Source organism: Doryrhamphus excisus, linkage group LG2, assembly GCF_037039965.1.
Source record: "Doryrhamphus excisus strain RoL-2023G ecotype Guam linkage group LG2, RoL_Dexc_Guam_v1.1, whole genome shotgun sequence".
Classification (NCBI taxonomy): Eukaryota; Metazoa; Chordata; class Actinopteri; order Syngnathiformes; family Syngnathidae; genus Doryrhamphus; species Doryrhamphus excisus.
In genome coordinates, this window is record NC_136358.1 from 25,877,953 (window position 1) to 25,900,575 (window position 22,623).

At 39.5% G+C, this 22,623-nt stretch overlaps 1 protein-coding gene across 6 annotated transcripts in view; it reads right to left on the reverse strand.

The window, feature by feature from the left end:
• cacna1g (calcium channel, voltage-dependent, T type, alpha 1G subunit) overlaps positions 1-22,623 on the reverse strand; it is a 157,675-nt gene that overhangs the window by 70,190 nt on the left and 64,862 nt on the right. For all 6 annotated transcript variants that reach the window (XM_078788919.1, XM_078788920.1, XM_078788923.1 and 3 more), the window contains 3 exons: positions 19,237-19,346; positions 11,453-11,586; positions 2,625-2,722 (listed from right to left, as the gene is read on the reverse strand). In XM_078788919.1, coding sequence (XP_078645045.1) covers positions 2,625-2,722; positions 11,453-11,586; positions 19,237-19,346 — 342 coding nt within the window. The remainder of the gene's footprint in view (positions 1-2,624; positions 2,723-11,452; positions 11,587-19,236; positions 19,347-22,623) is intronic.

Sequence of the window (22,623 nt, forward strand, 5' to 3'; positions counted from 1 at the left end):
ATCGTTGGATCTTTGTTGCATTCTTTCGGTAGAAGGACATGGTGAATACATACAATTATTACAATTATTACAAGACTGAATTGAGGTCCATGAATTTATCTCCATGGACCGGAACAATAACAAGCCACAGTCAATCATTAAATAACATTACCTAACATAACATTAAATAATTTTAACATAACATTAACATTAACATAACATTAACATTAAATAACATTAAATAATTTTTCAATAACCACAAAAGAGTGAGGGAGTGAACGGTGATGACTCTACTGTATTCAGGTTCAAGAAAGGACTCAGCTGACCTCCAAATGCACACTAATAGCTTTTTACATTATACAGCAGCTGAGGTGGTGTACTGTATATCACCTGCCTGCCCATATACTATATATAAATATAGTACATATATGATATGGGTCCACGTTAGATTTAATGGGCGACTTGTAATTGCACTTGTAATTGAGATGCAGCTTTGCGGTGTATTTTATGCTTGATTAAGTTTACATTATTACACATGCCATTTACTTTTAGAGCACTTACAATGCCTGTTTATCAACATCAACTTGGGACAGCCTATTGATAACTGTGTAGGTATTTGCTCCTATATTGGATACAGACTTTGCAGTTTATGTGGCTCCAATTGGCTGACCTATGCCGGCATAAGCAGTTGTCAAAATAATCAAAAAATAGCTTTGACCAGATTTCGTAGATACGCAGATCTTTCTTTCAATGGCGAACAACCTAAAAAAAAATAATGAATGGGTGCATTATTATTGTGGTAGGATGCAGGTTAACACTGCCATGTTATTTTCCCTGATGCTTCCAGTATGTAAATCGCCCCCACTCTCTATGTGTCACCACATGGATGTCCCATGAGTCTAATGAGAATGACATCTCCGAGTTGGAGTTGTCCAAGGCAAGTTCTATTCATGTGAAGCCATCTGTGGTATAAATGCACAGCTAACCTAGGGGAGGAGATATTACATCCTACATCTGGGAGTAGGAGATAAAGTAGGCAGCCCGGCCTGAGTCCGACTGACTGGACTGGAGCCACATTTGCTACTGTCCCAGTCACTAGATTAATTACACGTACAGCTACTGCCTTGTGGTTATCATGGTGCAAAAGTTTCCAGAACCTTCTGTAATGGAACATTGTAAGTCAAACGCTACACATTGGTCAACCGGGATTGTCCTCATAATTGTTCAGATTTACAATTCATTTTCTAACAGGGAACATTGAAATGTAATGGAAATAATCGTCACCACCATGACACCATTTAGTAACAGAAACAATATCTATTGTTGTACTCAAGTAAAAAATAAAAAGTCACATGACACAGCTTTTGGATGTACTGCTCGTACAGATGCACGTTTGTTGTCAAAGTTTTGCTACTAATGTTTAGCGATAATTGACGGAATAGCCAAATTGTTTAACTACTTTTGCTAATGGTTATGGTTATGGTAATATTTCATTTGAACATGCATCGGATTACAATTAAGTGCATCCCATAATCAGTTCACAGTTCCACATGTCCAAAAGGAGTAGGAAGAAGCAAAGCTTATTAAATCCTACCCCTTCATCTGGTACTTTTACAATCAGTAACTGTTACATTTGTTCACTTCCTGCTTTCCTAATACAGTTTAAGTTTTTTTTATTTTATTAATTTTAATTTTAATGCTGTAATATTTTATGGCATCAAAAAGCCAGTTGCATACCATCCCTTTAAACTGTAAAACACAACAACGACAAGTGAGAGTGTGCATAGTGATAGTAGACAAAAGTACTGTTGTGTCCGACTCTGAAAAGGGCAACCTAAGGCTTTGTCCTTTTTAGTGTTTTTCATAAGTGAGAAAACTGCTGAGTGAAAAAGTGGCTGCCTGCATCAATGCCATAAATCTCCTCTTACACACAAGGAGATGAATTCATTCAGCATCCAGAGTGCCCGTGTATTTAAATTGGGTAAGTGCACCTCAGAATAGCTGGAGCTCAACAAACATCTCCACTCAGATTTATGATGGAAGCTTCTTTAGAGTTCTTGATTAGACTGCTGAAGGGATGAAAACAGGACAGAGGACAAATATCAGCCTCGGTAAACACATCCATGCAGTAAATGTCATTTTCCCCACACGGCTGGACCACCAATTCACACATTAATATCATTACGGGTCCTGTGATGAGGATGAGGAATGGTTGAATGCGTCATAACGTATCAATATGTGTGAAGCAAACGTGTGTAAAAAAAATTGTTTAGACATTTTGCCTAAATATATATGGCTAAATTTGTGTCAAAGTGAAAGTTATGCTTGAAATGTGCCTTTTCACAATAAGCCTTTTATTTCTTGAGAACTGATATTTTGCCGAAACTTACCTCTGTTCTACAGCTGATTACTAAAAACGGAGAAAAGTTAGGAAGAAACTTTTTTTCCCGATGAAAGATGAAGACAAACACAATATTCTGAACACAAAAATGTCCGGTACAGAGATGGACGGCTTTTGAAAAATGACTGGGCTTGAATGAGTTAATAAGAAATCCATCTTGTATCTGGAACCAATTAACTGTGATAAATGAGGGACAGCTGAATATACTTTTTTCGATTTTTGTTCAGAGTGGTCAAGCACTTACTTGGCACCCTGTTGATGGCTCGTAGTGGTCTCAACACACGGACTGTCCTCACTGCTGAAAAGCTGACATTCTGCAGGTTGAGGGAATACTCCAACATCCTGCAACATACACAACCAAGTCAATTTTGTTCACGTCACATTTAACAAAAGTTATCTGAGGTATACATTAAAAAAAACCAAATGATCCCCTTGTTAGGAATTACTTTGGCGATAGAGGAAAGGAAACATTTCCATTAAGGAAGGAACCTCAAACAGAAACAAGACTCAGTCAGTGAAACGGAACGGAGAGCGATAGAGAATCCTTGTGACGATGCTTGTATTACACATTTAAATCAATTGACCACCCTAATATACAATCTGTGTGTTGCATCAGGAAAATGCTCTCTCACCGTCAGTGGGCAAGTAGTAATTGATGCTCTAATAAGCCCAATCAAATCTAAATTCTTGCCTTCAACGACAAATGTAATGCATGTGTTCTGGCAAACAATATGCTTTGATTCCTAAGCTCAATGGAGCGCGACCACAGTGCATGTGTTTGCGCTTGTATATGGAGCGCAGCACACACGCAATGTTTGTGGGCCTGATAAACACGCATGCATTCACACGCACGCTTGCAAAATCAGCTTTAAAAAAAAGCAGAGCGAGGTGTGCGTGCATCCCCAATGGCGTTATCGATAGCGGAGAGAGGAGAAGCGTGGCGTCAGCAGCACACAAAAGAGCAACATGAGATGAGTCTGGCTCGTAAGGCTGAGACTCCAAACGGTCTTCCAGGCGGCTCCTTGGAGGCTCCAAGGTGGATGATGGGAGGTTAGGACAAGATCATTGAGCAATGTTTTTCTTGTGTCCTGATCAGACTTTGTCATTGTGTCTTCTCGCACTGTGGAGCATATGTTGAGCACATGTGCAGCTCTAGGGGTGTGCGGGTGAAGGAATTCCCTCCTTACACACACTCCAAGTCTGTCTGTCTCGCAAATTTAGAACACATGCGAGCAGTGTGCGTACACATGTGCAAACCCTACAATCTCCTGTATCGGAGGTATGATTGTGTGTGTCATGTCGTGACACTGGAGGTAAATATATATAATTAACTTCCAGTTCAGTTTGAACCAGTTAGATTCCACCATGTGCAAAAATGTGTCATTTAGGTCAACATACTATATAGAGGCAGAGGAACTTTTCAGTCTCACCAGAGTGTCCGAGGTCTACCTAAGGTCTACCTAAGGTCTACCTAAGGTCTACCTAAGGTCTACCTAAGGTCTACCTAAGGTCTACCTAAGGTCTACCTAAGGTCTACCTAAGGTCTACCTAAGGTCTACCGAAGGCAGGGGTCTCAAACTCAAATTACTTGGGGGCCTGGGTGAGACTGGGCCGCATCAGGTTTTCCAAAAAAAAAACCAATAAAACTCATTTATTAACATTTTATTAAAAATTTATTTAAAAAATTAAAAAAAACTTTGCTTTGGTTCCAATTTTCTACAAGAAAAGCTCTGATAAAACATTCCACTGTTCTCAAATATCTTACTTTTTAATTTTCTACACAAAATAAGATGAAAAACAAATAAATCAAGAATAAAGAAAATCAATCAATCAGTAATAAATAAATAAATATAATAATAATAATAATAATAAAACAGCAAATAATGAAAAAACTTAAGAAACCACATATAGTTGGTGGTATATAGTATTTTTTTTTTTATAGTATTTTTTTCAGATTAAAATGAACAAAGCATTATTAGAGCCCTGTAGACATGACAAAACACGACTATAGTCACATTTATACTCTTTTTATTTACAACATATTGCGCAACTGCAGGGTCTTGAGACACATGCTAACTCGCAAACTAGAGAGCTAGCGACCTAAACGGTAGCCTTCAAGTTATTTCCTTTAAACTTAAATAGCCAAAAACTTACCACTTCCACACGGATAGGGAGGATAACTATTAACAGTTATTTAACCTTTAACATGAACATTAATCAAACGTAATCATTTTTTCTGGGTACATGATACCATACAGCATCCATATCAAACTTGCGCGGGCCGCACTAACATTAAACTTTCATATCAAGGCGGGGGCCTCAAACTAGTGTCATGCGGGCCACATTTGGCCCGCGGGCCGTGTTTTTGAGACCCCTGACCTAAGATCTCCATCCGGTTAGACAAGCCTGAATGCAAGATCCCAATGAAACTGGCTCTTCACTGCTACGGCGAATCCCAGATGACCAGGCTCCTCACCCCACCTTTAAAGGTGCGCCCATCCACCCAGTATAAACCACGGGTTTCCACAATCACGGGTCATGACCACAGCGTAGTGCTTCTCAATTATTTTCTGCACCAGCATTCTGCATACAACCACTTGTTTAGAAAGAGTAGTAAAGTAATACAAATACGCTGAGATAACATCTGCAGCAACTTAAAACCATTTCTAAATTTAGTCCCCCAAGGGGGCCTGCCACTATATGAAAAGCACTGCCACAGGTGAAGGTCAAGGCAATGCAACCAGTCAGTCAATCGTCCATCCTTCCATTACTTGGAAGATAAAGAAACCTAAAGAGAACCTCAAATTCTTACAACGATACAACTGTATCATCTGTGTTGCACAAATAATGAGGATGACAAAAAGTTGTGTGCAAGCTTGTGTTGATTATGGTGATGGGGGGGGGGGCAGGCAGGCAAGCCCGACATTGACGGAGTTTGCGTGCAGAGAATTCCCAACTTCAGCCCAAGAAGCACAGTTCCACACACACAGAGTTGAGGTTGAGGATAAAAGGCGAGGTTTTGCATCTTGTCATTCATACTAATTGGATACTTATGCACAAGTCTTAATGTAGAGAGATCCTTGCAAGGACAAACTCAGCACGTTGTAATGAGATGCAAATAAATCATGCAATGAAAGGTGCTGGCAGACGCGCGGCGTGCACTAAAACAGACACTCGCTTTCTTTTTGCAGATGGTGAACATGTGCTATAATGGCACAGCACGTGATACCCTTCATTGAAAACAAACGTAAATGTGCATGCACACATGCTGACATAGGATTAGTGATGTATAACAGGCAAAGTGCAGATGAGAGATACCATACATCACATGTCTCCTTCCTTGTCCTAAGTTCACCTCCATCTGTATTTGTCTTCTTATCCTGGCTATCCCACTCACAGTTCATACTGTACTTGTATTCTTCTCATTTTTAAAAAGATGAATGCGTTTTGTAAACTGCAAAAACAACAAGTTAATTACAAAACTAATCAAATGTGTCAAACATTCCCAAAAGCTAAAAAAAAAAAAAAAAAAAAAGTTTGCAATGATTGTGTTTATTAAAATACCAATAAATCACGTTTGTTGATTAGGTTAAATTAAAAATACAAAATGAATGGCTGCCAAATCATGAGCTTGATACAACGATGACAAAACAAAAGCAGATCTTTCCGTGTGACTGATACAGATTACCAGATGAAATTTTTATTTTTGATTATTTTTTTGATGAGTGAAGCTGCACGCTAAGGTCAATGTTTACTTCAAGCCATGATGTAATAACTTCTTTGTTGGTCTTCAGCATTGGTTTCTATTGCTAAATAGCATTCCTTTGTCGCCTTAAACAAAGATGAGTCCACTTCCCTTCAGTCAATAAAATGTATCAAACACAAAACAATGAATATGAATGAAAGTTATAGCTACACGTCAATGCACGGAGGAGGTTTTAAAAACCATGGTAATATGAAAGTAAGCGCATGTAGCGTCATTTAGTCGAAGTGGAATGGTGGACAATCATGAGGAAAAGACAGATGGAGTGTTTTCATGCTGAATCTGATAGAAAGCCTCTCAGCAGCAACACTTTCACTGTCAGCCCACTCTCATACTTATGTGCTTATGATGTCCACCATTATGGTGAAAGACTCCACAACAGTGTGACCTTGGTTCATGTTTAACTGCTTGACCCAGTGCAAAGAGGTCGGAGGTCATAACAGTAACTTGACGTGAGTGAACAGCAAATAGAACATACATTAATACGGCATTTGAAGTACAGACACTTGACGGAGTATGCTGCTCTTTGCCAGCAATGTTCATGTTATAAGTTAGAACATGAAAGCAAAAAAAAAGGTCAGTAAGGATAATTCATAATGCCGCCTACTGAGAACATACTAACTCCTTATTTCTAAAATCACAAATACTTAAACTTGCTGATATAGTTCATCTTCAAACAGCTAAAATAATGCATAAGGCTAAAAATAACCTAAAAATGTCATCCAATACTTCTCTACAAGAGAGGAGAAATATGATCTCAGGGAAGAACTACATTTGAAACACTTGTGACAAAAAAAACAAACAAAAAAAACCAAACCATATTAGGAAAGCAGGAAGTGAACAAATGTAACAGTTACTGATTGTAAAAGTACCAGATGGAGGGGTAGGATTTAATAAGCTTTGCTTCTTCCTACTCCTTTTGGACATGTGGAACTGTGAACTGATTATGAGATGCACTCAATTGTAATCTGATGCATGTTCAAATGAAATAAAACCATTACCATTATCATATATTAGTGATAACATATAAGTTATGGAATCATTCCCAGACCAAAATGTACATCTTTTTCCTCTTGCATGTCCAGAAACGTGTCTGCCAAGCTTGCTGAGCAGATTGTGGTAATACTTGCCAATGGTTCGGAGTGTGTTTTCTACAGAAATTGTACTCATATTAGTAAGAGAATTACTATTGATATCGTTATGCAAGAGTCCACAGAGCGCCTAATGAAACGGGAATGTAATCTGGGGCAGAATAAACTGGGGTGTTTGTCTTCATACTTTGTGATATACTGTACTATAAACTGATAGTACAACCTCTGTCCCTTTGTCTACTGTCCCTATCACTGATAATCTACAGCCAATATGTTGACCCATTGTACTTGCAAGACAATCTTGCTAATGGAGAGGAACCTGGGGAAGGAAATGCAGCAGTCCTGCTCTGACGTTGTCTTTGTGTGGCTCGCTTAGTGAGGGAGGGGGTGGGTGGTTGGCAGTGGATACTTTGTTTAACGGCCATCATTGTTCATCAGTGCTATATCCTTGTCTGTGTCCTTTCTCTCTCTCTCTCTCTCCTCCGGACGTCCACACATTCTTAGTATCTCTCACATTGGCTACCATTGAAGGAATAGTAAAACATGAAAAGAAGTAGTAATACCTGGAATAAAATAAAACATGATATGCCAATCCGGTATGTGTGCCCATTCATTCAACAATGGATGGATCAAAGTTGTTTTCTCCTTTGTTTTCTTACCTCCACAAGTGTCTATCAAGTTCTCATCCTCTCTCATATGGTGTTTCCCTCCCTTCTATTGATTTTCTTAGTCTCCTTCAGCTTTTATACTCTACCTTACATTCCGTACCCCTCCAACTAGGCTGGAGGAGACCCATACTGCATCGATAAATCACTGAGAGGAAGAAAGAAGGAGAGAAGAAGACACTCAGGATTCAGGTTCAATGCATCTCACTTGCCTCCTACAGTGAGGCACATCCCAGGGTGGGAATGGAAGAGGATGTGTTCGATATTTCAAGCCATTAAAAAGGTGCTAAACTTGCATTTTAAATGTCAATACACCACGGCTTCAGACTAATTCAATATTACTCCAGTGGTGGTTAGAAGGTCATTTTCATGGTGGCTTTTTTTACTTGAATGACTTTGTAGGCGTGACTACCAGGTCCAATACAATGGCCGAAGAGGGTCATGTCCCGATACCTTTGATCACAAAGTGTACTTAAGGGAATATTTGATAACACATACAGCAAAGGCTATATATCCGGACGTTCATTAGGAATAAAAGACGTCATTCATCAGCCCAATCATGTGCGGCACATTGTTCACGCCAAGGTAGAGTACAGAAGACGAATATCTGGTTTCAAGCTGCTTTAATGAAAGATTCATGGCCAAAGGGTGAGTCTAAGCGAATCGAGCAAAACCAAGAAGACAGCCTGAGTGACTATTTTCGGCTGCGGTGTCTCTCCTCACACATCAGACGGGATTAAAAATTGAAAGGAGTAAAATGAAGCTGATACTTGGGCTTCTATTCCTTTCTCTGCCAATCTATCGCCCTTCCTCTTGGTAGCACCCCTGAACTCCTTCTCCGCCCCCCACCCAGATCACTCTTTCTTTGGCGTTAAGTCAGATGTGTAGGGTACGCTCTCTGCTTAACTGGACTTCCACAACACCAGTCAATGGAAACAAGTCATTTTAATTGTAAAACAGTTAAAGTAAAGTTGATTTTAAAGTCAATCAACCGTTATCATTCAAAGCCAAACTGCTAAAACTTAAATATTACTAAGAACGGGTGGAAAAAAACACATTGTTTGACATTCTGTGACATTTCCCCACAGTTGCTACAGAAAGAAGCACAGCAGGAAGTACGCTACAGGAAGAAGATGATGTGTGAAAACGTCTGGGTTGATCTGAAGAACGTCCCGGTCACATGGTACACTACACATGCAGACTAGTTATTAATTATAGGTTATCACTGACCGAAGGTCGAGGGCTGATACTGGCACGCGGGGGCATGATATTACAAACCATGTGATGATCTTATTATCACATACTATTTAATCAAAAGACCATTTTGTTTCCAGAAAATGTTCAGTTTATTACATGTATTTCATTTCTAATATTCTGTTTGCTGTTTTCCCGATTTGTCTTTCGCCGGGAGTGTCAACCGCTGACATGTTGACAGAACACAGACGGCAGCAAAACAAATGCCGTGTGTTCACACTCGTGCGCTGTTCTCTGATTGGTTGTTTCACGGGCACGATACCAGAGCAGTGCGCTCTGAGTGGACAGCTACGGGGGCTGATACTGGACATGGTTAAACTCTATATTTTATCAGTATCACTGCCCTGGGCTTTGACACAGTATCATTTCGGCCTTTTCCCGTATCATTCATGGGCGGTTTCTAGGGTACAGGGCCAATTAATACTGTAGTATGTGATAAGTATTAGTACACATTTTTCACAGATGCCCATGTACTAGATCAGGGGTGGGCAAACTTTTTGACTCGCATTGATATGACAAAATTTACGGGGGGGCAGACTATATATTTTACACGTAACAGTCCACCTGGTATTATTGTATCTGTAAAATTGTCATGCAATCTGCTATTATTATTTATTATTTTATATTTAAATAGTTTAAAAATAATAAAATATTATAATAATTACAATAAAATTAAAATAATAATTATAATCTTATTATTATTATGTAAAATATGCAAATATAACAATAATATTATATATAATTAATATAATAATTAGCATTAATATAATAATTATAATAATCATAATAGTTCTAATAATAATTATAATAATCTAATAATCTAATAATAATAATAATAATTATTATTATTATTATTATGTGCTTGTGTCCCTTTTTTCAGGAGCACTTTGTAAACAACAGACCATGTCAAAAAACGAAATTGATAAAACCATCAAAAGGTTGGCTCAGGCCATGATGCCAGGTTGTATGTTGAGTTTAAATGAAATACTTTGGAAAGATTGGGCGGGCCGTATTCAAACACTTGGCGGGCCGGATGTGGCCCCCGGGCCGTAGTTTGCCCACCCCTGTACTAGATCAATGTACTGTATGCGTGACACGTGCAAGCATCGGTAATGACTTGTGTGGCCTCTACTGCAACATTGTGACATGTGAATAAAACTCAATTCCAGCTCAGTGGTTATGTATGTGCTCCCATAAATTAATTAAAAACTTGACTTTGGTCCAGAAACACGAGACTCACTGGAGAACGAGTTAGAGCACAGTTACGCTGCTCCCAACGCTGGACTGTTGCGACCACCAGTAAGGATAGAGAAAGTCTCTTAATTGCAGAAACACAACAGGCTACTGTCAGACAAACCACTCCAATCCATTCAGCAAAGTCAACTGTCGTCTCTGCACAGAGACACAAATACACCCAAATACACACAGTTGGGGCTTGTCACGGTCACGCCCGCTTGGAAATCCCAAAAGTCTTTAACGCCATGTATACTGTATACTGTAACTGCCAGGTCACTACAGACATGTTAAAGCAGGGGTCTCAAACAATTTACTTGGGGGCCACTGGAGCTTGGGCCTGGATGAGACTGGGCCCAAGCGCATCAGGTTTTCCAAAAAAACCCCCAAAAAAAGTATTTATTAAAAACAAAAAAATTTAAAAAACTTCAAGTTCGAGTAATTTCCTTTAAACTTAAATAGCCAAAAACTTACCACTTCCACACGGATAGGGAGGATAACTATTAACAGTTATTTAACCTTTAACATGAACATTAATCAAACGTAATAATTTTTTCTGGGTACATGATACCATACAGCATCCATATCAAACTTGCGCGGGCCGCACTAACATTAAACTTTCATATCAAGGCGGGGGCCTCAAACTAGTGGCCCGCAGGGCACGAGCCGCGTGTTTGAGACCCCTGTGTTAAAGTATCTGCTCCTATAAAACTGACAGTAATTATAAGTGTTGTGGTCTTATTATTGAAATGGAAAGGTTGCTTTGGGTTTGCTGTTTGTTACTTTTTATTCTATGCTTTACTACTTTAATTCAGTTTCATTTCATGTCATCGACGTGCTGGTCACGGCTATCGTGGAGCCAATGCGTGTGGCAACATGGACGTCGGGATGGAACTCCCACTTTACTTTTCAACCTCTGCATGTGAGAGATTGGATTCAATGCGGTGCCAACATGAACATTAATAGCCCTCCTCGTCATCATCATCATCATCATCATATCTTTGTACAGCCGCATCCACGCTGCTAGAGTCAATTACGACAACGCAAGCCATGTTTTGTGACTTACCCAGCCAGCACAATGAAGAAATCCAAGCGGTTCCATGTGTCTCCAAGGTAACATTTCTTGCCAAAAATGCCCAGAGCCACCATCTTGATCACCATCTCAATGGCAAAGAAGGCAAAGATAAAGTCATCAAAATCCTGCGGACACAAACCAACACAAAACAGCAAAGTTAGCCTTTTATATTGAGAAGAAAAATGATGCTGCAAGGTCATAGACAACCATAATAACAATTAGGAATTCTGGAATTATGAAAAGGCATATTGTGGTGCACACCGGTTCTTGAGGACTAGTAAGCTTTTTATTTCATAATAATGAGCAATGAAAACACTCAAGACAAGCTTGTCCAGCCTTTGGAAATTTCAGGATATTACTACTCAAAATAACAGTTTGACTCATTAAGATGACAATCTGCTATCCGCTTGAAACAATTACTGATAAAACGCTGATAAATATTCCCCAATATGAACTTTGCACCCAGCTTTGGAACCAAAATAACCAAGGTTCACACAGTGGCAGAGAAATAAAGCCATAATGAAAATTGTGACTGGTACATACAAGATTGGATTGACCGCTGACCTTAACTGCCTCGGCCATAATGTCTCCAATAGTGCTTGTCGTGTTTTCATCAACAGACTTATTACTTTGTGGTGAGAGCTTTCTCTTGTGCATTGTTGCCAGGATCCTTCTTGAGCCGTGTTCCAAGCTCATTACACATGACTCATGTATACATGACGGAGTGACAAGTCAAAACAAAACTGTCCTTTTTAACATCAGGAAATATGATCATGATCATATTAAATGGGGAAAACAAGAGCAAGAAGGAAGACAGAAATTTAAATGAATAAGAGAGAAGGACCAGATGAGGAATTTAGAGATGAGAGGGGAGAAGAATGCAGACCGAAGTAAAAAAAAAAAAAAAATATGAGAAACATTCTGGAAGCGTTTCAAACCACAGGACACCCACAGATGGATGAGTCATCCAAACATGAACAGAGAAATGTATAAATATATACAAATCTGTTAAGTTTAGAACAAAGCCAACCTCTTGTTCCTTGTAAATTGGCTGTCAAGTTGAATGCAGACGTCCGCACAGGGAAGTGCATATTTCACATCACGGGAGTCGAGGGTCTAACTTCTAGTGGGGAGCCATGTTTTCAAGGGAAAGCCATGTTAATGGTGACGTGTAAAGGTGGAGAGAGCGGCACCCAAAGAGAAGGACACTGAACATGCTGCGTGGCGGTTGAGTGGTTAGCGTGCAGACCTGACAGCTAAGATACCAGGGTACAATTCCACCCTTGTGGAGTTTGCATGTTCTCCCTGTGCATGCGTGGGTTTTCTCCGGGTACTCCGGTTTCCTCCCACATTCCAAAAAAATGCTAGGTTAATTGGCCACAGGTATGAATGTGAGTGTGAATGGTTGTTTGTCTATATGTGCCCTGTGATTGGCTGGCGACCAATCCAAGGTGTACCCTGCCTCTTGCCTGAAGACAGCTGGGATAGGCTCCAGCATCCCCGCGACCCTTGTGAGGATAAGAATGAATGAATTTCCATTATGGAAGGTGGTGGAGCCATGGCATTGATGATATGGGATATCGAAGATGTTCACCCATGCATGTGCCCGGGCAAGGATACCATACTCAAGTCCGCCCTCCAACCGTCCTTGGGTGCGGCACTGAATGCTCACATTAGTCAAGGAATACAGACTTTAGGTGTCATGCCTTCCCGAGCACAACACAGCATTACAGAGTGTGAGTGCCCCTTTGTTCGTTACCAGGACTACACAAAAACGACACATTCACACCTTCCCGCCTGCCTTCAAGGAAGAGGAGATACCGGCGGGACACATATAAATCCAATATCCTCACTCCAACGAACATTTTTGGAATATTGCCAAAATGTTGCCAAAGGGGAAACGGGAGGTTTGCATTACGGTCTAAGAAAATTACAGAGTTAATTAGACTACATCATTCAGCCATCCTCCAATGGAGACAAGTCGTGCAAAATTGGATGTCATTAGGCGTTGCAGTGTGAAAGAGACCAATAAATGAATGCACAGAGTTAAATCTATTCTAAAACTCTAAAAGACGGAACATGCAAATTGTATTACATTGCAATAGTAACATAAACTTGTAAGATCCTCTTTCAGTATTCTATAGCGCTCATGAAGATAAAAGCGTATTTTAAAAGTGTTTTACATCGTCGGAGCAGACATCACAGACCCATCCTTCTATATTTGTTCCAAACAAACCTTTGTTGGCGCTGCCAAAAATGGAACCCCGCCACCCTATCTTCCTGTGTACCACATCAACTCTGTAAAATCTCAGCAGACGCACGCAGTTAATAACAACATTGAAAGCTTCATAGCCCCAACTTTGGCGACGGGACAAACTATTAAGTGAAGTGTCAAAATGAAAAGTGTCCTGGTGTTGGGTCGCCATGAACTACCAGAACAGCTTCAGTGCACCTTGGCGTCGGTTCAATGAGCCTCAACTCTCTCCTCCAGTGATCAACACAATCCATCCAAAAGCCATCTGCTTTAGTTTTGGAATTTTGTCTTGTGAAACCGTTTTTTTTTTTTGTTACACAAAACACATTTGTAGCTATTTTCTGTGAAATCCGATCAATCCATTAGAACTAAAATGAGAGTTAGACAGAGCAAAGAAAGGGACAAAGAGCTGACAGAGGCAGAAGTATTAACTGTGTTATATAAAATAATAAACATATGTAGAGATGATGGTGCATGCCATGCAGAGGCTTGTCTCCTTGATATATTCTTGGAGTCCTGTTGTTTTCTCCTGGCTGGAGCCTGTACCAGCCATTAATATCTCACTAGAATGTGACAGGTGTATCCACTATTATGAAATATTGTATGTAATGATATTATATGACAAAAATGAAGTAAATCCCTTCGTGGTTGTCGGTGTGGTCACTAAGCTGCATAAACAGCATAATTATTTTTGTCTGTAGGATTTCACACGGAAACGAATTGCAATTTGATGTGAGCTTTGTTGTCCTTTTGATATTGTTGAAAGGTTGACACATTATTTGCTCAACACAACAAAACAATGTGTTGACAGTAACTTTACAGTCTTTGTTCATTTATTCTATGTTGTCGTCAAAATGGAGTTTTTTCTGCCAGTGACATAAAAGTTGAATATTTTGTGAATTGTGTCACTCCTCATCTGCTCTCCTCTGCTTTGGTGTGATTCATCTGGGAACTAATGGCATTCCTCCTCCTCCTCCTCAAACTTTCTCATTGCTCTATTTTTTATTTTCTTCCCCTTTTCTCTCACAGCACTTCCCAGTTAGTATGATTACATTTTCAAAGCAATGAATTGAGTGCATTTGCTGTGCATACTGATGGAGCGAATCATTTTTGATATCATCGTATTATAATTTCCACAGCACGTTTACAGTATGAGAGTGTCTATTTCTCTTATTTCTTTCCCCCAGCCCATGTGATACCCCATGCGTGTGTATGTGGATTTGCCTGAGAGCAAAAGTAAACACACGTGTTCACCGAGCAGCAGGCTGCACTGTGTGGTATCAACATGTCAAGGCAGTGCCAGCATTAGGCACCCTCTCGTCACCTCTTGAATGCAGCCTTTAAGTCCAAAGTGTGCTGAGTCGCTAATGCTGAGAGCACTTAATGCACGCTCGGTGTGTGTGTGTGTGTGTGTGTGTGTGTGAAAGAGGCTATTAAATACAGTGTGGCAGCCCAGATTGGAGTGCCACAGCAACATCTGTGGATCTAAAACACTCTGCACACGGTTCAAATATTACAGCATGATTCTATACATGAACATACTGTATACTGCGGCTACAAGCAAGCAAGTAAGTCACAAGCAAGCAAGCTTTGCACCAGAAGAGAGGAAAATGCACACAAAAGCAAAAACCGCAAAAAAAAAAAAAAAACTGGCCTAAAGCGAGACAGGAAAAAGAAAACCAGCTAGCGTTCGCTGACCCTACTACCGACCTCTCCTGGGGGAAGCAGGAATTTACTTCCTAAAATAATGGTCCCTGATCTTTTCCGCTTGCACAGAAAGATGAATCATCATTTCAATTGGCATCATCAAACAAAAAAGTCCTAGTCTAAGACTTTGTGATCACTGGAGGATACCTGACTTTCACAAAAAGTTGTACAGTGAAAAAGTTGAAGCTCAAGTTGATTCAACAGTTGAACAACTCATCGCGTCCGCTCCACTGTGTTATTATTAAAAAGTGCCCACTTAAGTCTCAGGAATCTGATTGGTTCGTCCTGAACCAACATGCATGTTGCTACTGTTACCATGACGAGTCACAGAGATGCTTTTAAGATGGAAAACTTAAACCCAACATTAACATCCCACCAAAAGGACTACTAATAAACACATCTTGTCTCAGATAAGTTTTCCTAGTGGGCTTAACCTCTACGTTTAGTGGCCAGAGGTGGTCATTTGTTCTGGTCTTTGTTTGGGAAATGTTCCTAAGGAGTAAAATAACCACAACACAATCATGAGGCAAATTAAGCAAAGTCAGCATAATTGAAGGAGAATACAAGAACATTATGAAACAATAATCGGGCACCTGATAACATCAGCAGTGCACTACTGTACTGAGACGAATAAAAACAATAGAATTAGAGGAAATAGTGTTCTGGAAAAGGTGCATGAATAATGCCACTGAAATTCAGAAATAAGCAAATCATAATTAATACCGCACAACATAAAGAGCTATATTTGATGGAGTATTTGTTGACCCATACCAAAAACATATTTTTTGTGGCAAGTTTAGCCCAATGTTTCAGTCTGAGGGTTTTTGACACTTTGAATTTTTTTTTCTCATGAGGGTCGCGGGAGGTGCTGGAGCCTATCCCAGCTGTCTTCGGACGAGTGGCAAGGTACACCCTGGACTGGTGGCCAGCCAATCACAGGGCACATATAGACAAACAACCATTCACACTCACATTCATACATATGGACAATTTGGAGTCGCCAATTAACCTAGCATGTTTTTGGAATGTGGGAGGAAATATTCCTTAACATTCATTAAACTTTCAGACCGTTTTATTGTAGTAAATACATCTGCATCTTATACTTTTGATGATGTGTGTCTTTATTTGAGGAGCCCAGAGAGGAGCTGACGTCATTGCAGCACCCCAATGAATGCGTTGCTCAGATGCAATACAGTATGGGAAAACTTTTAAGGAGTTGTTGTTTTTTTTATATATTTATATTGGTACATGTTTGTATATTTGAGTGTGAAGTTGCTGTATGATGACTTTAGTGACTTATATTGTTATATACAATATTTTTATACAGTCACCAATTAACCTAGCATGTTTTTGGAATGTGGGAGGAAACCGGAGTACCCGGAGAAAACCCACGCATGCACGGGGAGAACATGCAAACTCCACACAGACATGGCCGAGTGTGGAATTGAACCCTGGACTCCTAGCTGTGAGGTCTGCGCGCTAACCACTCGACCGCCATTCAACCCTAAAATCAAACAATGTTTCTGAATCGCAAATAATGGTAGTAGAATTCATCTGTTTAAGAGTCAAACAGTCCCTACTGTAAAACCATTACTAAATGTCCAGGAAATGTTTGAATGGTACGGTCCTACCAGTATACAATGGTCACAGTGGCTGGACATTAAAACACTGGATTAACTTTGACAATGAATGATGCGTACTCCGTTTCATGGTTACAACATCTCCTTCTTCATGAGTGGACCACAACTAAGTTCAGTCTTGCAATGTGTGATTTACAAAGTATTTAAAGAAAAAAAACAGGCATCACTTCCTGACTTCATCTAAAAACCTTTGCCAAAAATAAATGTCAGCCTGTATGTATGCTAATTCTGCCTGCCACACGCCTGAATGCTATTATCAGGGGTCGGAGACTCTCATCACAGACACAAACAAATGGACAGACAAGCGCACGGTCATGCATATATTACAGCAGCATATGCCTCATAAGTTGAGGACAATAAGGAAGCTCACTCTCATCCACCATTCAAAAGGTCTCGGGGTTTATACATTCAAAGCAACATGTACCAGTACCAGTACCAGTACCCGGGTCCGTGAATCAGCCTTGTTAGTATGTGAGCAGAGCAGAGAGACACGACTCCCGGCTCATTTTCTCTCACATATTTGTCATTTTGCATGCTCTTATCTGTAATTTCAATGCTGTGCTGTGTCATCGGTCTTTGTAGCGTTCTTGGCTGAGTGCTTCATGGAGGCGCAAATGACACGAGGCACACGGCGATGGCACTTTTACAAAGTACACTCAACTGTATACTCAAACACTGAGACTTTTTGGTTGGAGAACAACATGTTTAAGCGTGAAGATGGTCTGTCTCTCTTCTATTGATAATTGAGTTTTTCTTACCTTTTTGCAAGAACACATTGCTCACTGCGGTACGATACTGTTTTCTGATGAAAATGAGGGTCTCATCTTTCATTTGGTATACAGTATACCATGTCAATACAACACAAGAACACAATATTCTGTGTGCTGGCAGCCTTCGATAAATGGCTGTGATTGAATGAGTTAATTGGGCTCACCTGGCAAATTAATTATACAGCTGTCGGAGGTTCATGTCAGTAATCAAAGAGCCACAAGACACAAGGTCATCCATGGATTACATGAAAAACGCAAAGTATGTTTATAATACTAAAATCCTACTTCCATAATAATTTGGAACAGGTGTTTATCACACATATTTTATATTACAAGTCCAAATCATCTACTCTTACTATGAACATAAAAACAAGTGGACAGATAACTGCTGTTGTAGATTGGTTCATGGAAGCAGAACCATAAAGATAAAAGTTGCATTTCCAAAGGAAGGTGGGACGTCGAGGTGGGATGAGAGTGCTCCATTTGACCAATCAATTGACAAGAACAACAGAGCACTGTTCTGATTGAATATATTTAAAACCGCTTTGCAACCACATTATCAGCTCACTGCACAGATGAACAGTGCCAGATAACAAGCTGATCTATTCCACCGCATGCATGCTGCTCGCTCTGCTTGACTCTCTCATCCGATGCACAAAATGATTCCTTTGGAAAAACAGGGGGAAAAAAACAAAACAAAACAAAAAAACAATGCTGTTCCATTAGTATTGGCTTTGTGTTAAAGACAGGCCACAACTTAATGGAAACGCCTCCACACAAAGCTTTGTTTATTTCCATTTGCAGTAATGCAAATGGGGGGGACCTACAAAGGCCAGACATGCTGGACATTTTTTTTTTTTTTTTTAGAAAGACATGGAATGCATTTAAAACAAGATGAGCCACATCTCTTTGTTTGCATGAATAAATATACAATTATGAAAAATAATCAGAGCCTGCTTGCCCATTAGGCAATAGGAGGCTGAAGTCATTGCAGCGCCGCAATGAATGCTTTGCTCAGACGTGAAAACTTTAAAAATTGCTAGTTTGTTTCCCCAACTCATATTCATACAAGTGTGTATATTTCTCAGGTATATTTTTTGAGTGTTAAGTTGCTGTGTGGTGAGTTTAGTGTTTTGGTTCAAGATACTGTGAGTCAAACTGTTATACTGTTACAGTGTAATATAAAATTGGCCTTGTTATGAGTGCACTGATTGCTCATGATTGGCTCCTGCCAAAGAAAGCTACCGTTTCCACACTGACTCGCCAGCGTCACATGAATTAGTAGTAGTTCTGAAGTAAAGGAGATGTCACAAAAATGGCAAAAATGTGTTAAGGTATTAAGGCAGTTTGGACAGAATACAGCGTGGTAAAACAAGCTCATAAAAAAATCCAAAAATGTCTTACCTGTAATATTTTGCATCTCTCGGAGTTGCAGTCGATGTCCTCACAGGGATGAAACATTCCCAAGGTGACACAGTTCAGCAGGATCACCAACATGGATGCTCGTTCAAACCATGTATAGGAAAAGGCAGTCAAGGAGCACAAGGGACAAATAACAGCACACGAAACACAAAGCATTGACGCCTTAAAAATAACTTCTTCTCTCAGCTTTCCCCGGTGACCTTAAGGAAAAGCCACGCTGACATTGGACGCTCACCTGTGGCTGTTGAGAAATTCATAACACCAGTTTTCACCTTGTTAACTTAGAACCTTATCGCAAGGTTGGATAGAAAACATTCAGGTGCTGGGTATGCACTTAAAACACACACTCACACAAAATGCATGAGTAAAGCAAAAACAAAAACAACAGATGCTGACAAGCTCGGTAACATCATGATGAAGCATCTGGCATTGGAGTTGGAGAGAATGTGAAGGCATCTTGATGCGGAGCACATTACTTTAATTGATTCTACTTAGGCATCTCTATTGGAGGCCTGTTTGCACTAATGCCGGTCTAAGCAAGGTGAAACCAATCAGGATAGCAGAAAAAAAACAACTAAAGAGTAAGACTATGCAGACTCCATGCATTCTCCCATTGTTTCCTCAAAGTCTACAAAGTGCAGATCCAATCGGTGTGATCATAAATGCAGCCCACGCTTACTTATTATTTTTAACACAATGTATGCCGGTAATATTTCAGTATAGAATACATACATTCTGAAGTCACACATATTTGGAGATTCATATTCACATAATATGACAGTCCAGTCAGCATCCCTGTTTAACAACATTACGATGAACCTGTCACCCGTCGGTGAGTGTGTATGTGTGTTTATATGTGCCAGATGTGTGATCTGTCCCACAAAAGACAGATGACCCACCTTCCTGTTATTACGTTAGTCCCAACTTACTCATTTATCCTACCAAGCTATAATGTAGTTAGGTCAGCATGGACCTGACAAAAGGGGCAAAAGTAACAACAACACCATTCGTCATGTTGCAGACAAACGCAACCATCCTGATGGGAGTCTTATAAATATTGTATTATCAGTCCTTCCCGAGATTTTGGAGGTCTTTTTTGAGATTGTTCGAGCCCTAAACACAAATTTCAATGAAAGTGATACAAATTACATAATAAAGTGAAAATTGTTATTCGTGTCAAATTATAATAGAGAAATTTGTGGTATTAAAGAACACTAACCAAAAAACTGCATCATACCAACATGGCAAAATACACTTGACTCGACTACAATAAAGGACTGTATAGGACTGTACTGTATAAAGGAAAATCAGGCATCTCCGCCAATCTAAACAAGGAAGAAAGGATGTGAAAGAAAGGGTGCAATTAATTGTCATCAGACAACGGATGTACACATTCAAGGGCTACAAATGACAAAAATGGAAGCCATTTGCCAAAATGTGCCGGGAGATTGCAATGTTTGGAGTCTTGTTGAATTTGAAAGAATTGGTCCGATCATAACATTGCACAATCATGGAGTAATGGTAGCAGTAATGTCATGATATTTGATGAGGACAAATAAACAGGTGTGATTTAATTCTTGCCTACACCTCGTACTTCGGTACGGGACAAAAAATTACGAAATTAAATTTTTTTTTTTAAATTATAATAAATCAATAGATAGATAAATAAATAAATAAAAACTGTATTAAGGAAAGCAGGAAGTGAACAAATGTACCAGTTACTGATTGTAAAAGTACCAGATGGAGGGGTAGGATTAAATAAGCTTTGCTTCTTCCTACTCCTTTTGGACATGTGGAACTGTGAACTGATTATGGGATGCACTCAATTGTAATCTGATGCATGTTCAAATGAAATCAAACCATTACCATTACCATTACCATTACCATTACCATTACCATTACCATTACCATTACAGGTGTGCAACTACAGTTACTTGTAAAATTAATTTACATTTTACATAACATTAATTAACATTTAACATTAACATTAATTAACATTTAATAATAAAACGTTTCTTAAAACATTATCTTTTTGAAAGTATTGAAAAGTTTCACACTTAAAGTTTGAACGCTGCAGCAGATTTATTCAATTCCCATTATTTGTCATGGGGGTAATTAATAGAAAATATGAATACATCAAGTTGGACAGCCATCTGGAATGGATTGTATTCAAGTCAGCACATCAGGTGTAATTAATTTTCCCGACAATAAGTTACTCACTAATTATAGAAGTCGGAGTTCATGGTCGCCTCCTCCACTGACTTAGGTAGTGGAGGTACAACAATGACTGACTGGCCTTTTTGGACTTTGAACATCAACAAATTCATCTGCACCTCAGTGATCTGACCTCACTGGACAGATTGGATTTGAAGATTGGCACCAGACATAAATAAATACATGAGCTGAAGAATTATTCACATTGAACATTGATACAGGGCCTAAAAGTGATAGATGGTGGCTCTCATACAAGACTGAACCCAGGTATTGAATAATACATGCAGACTGGAGGCGAAATTGGAGGAGATGGCCACAAAGAACCTCAGTAGCATCAGTTGGTTAATGATGGCTGCTTGTGAAGGCAAGCGCGGGATTATGTCATACACAGGAGGAAGCGCAGAAGGTGCTGCGAGTCCAAAGGGATGCAATTAAAAAGATCAGTAGTTAGTGGGATCATTAAACAGGAAACAAAAATCCTCAACTATCGACTTTTTAGGGAGCACAAAATGTTGTTGACGTGCAAAACTGCATTGGCCAAAATTTAGAAGGTGGGCTATATAAACTTCTGATGCTCGTTACTTCTATAAGTTAATCAATAAAGTTCAACACAGGCTCCAGATTCAGAAAATGAGAAAACTAAGACTTTAGAGGTGTGGTATGATGACTAAATCTCAGGAAGTCAGGAAGACTTAGATGTGCCAAATGTGGCCCACAGGACACTAGTTTGAAGCCCCCGCCTTGATATGAAAGTTTAATGTTAGTGCGGCCCGCGCAAGTTCGATATGGATGCTGTATGGTATCATGTACCCAGAAAAAATTATTACGTTTGATTAATGTTCATGTTAAAGGTTAAATAACTGTTAATAGTTATCCTCCCTATCCGTGTGGAAGTGGTAAGTTTTTGGCTATTTAAGTTTAGAGGAAATAACTTGAAGGCTACCGTTTAGGTCGCTAGATCTCTAGTTTGCGAGTTAGCATGTGTCTCAAGACCCTGTAGTTGCGCAATATGTTGTAAATAAAAAGAGTATAAATGTGACTATAGTCGTGTTTTGTCATGTCTACAGGGCTCTAATAATGCTTTGTTCATTTTAATCTGAAAAAAATAATTTGTCTACCCACCAACTATATGTGGTTTCTTAAGTTTTTATTATT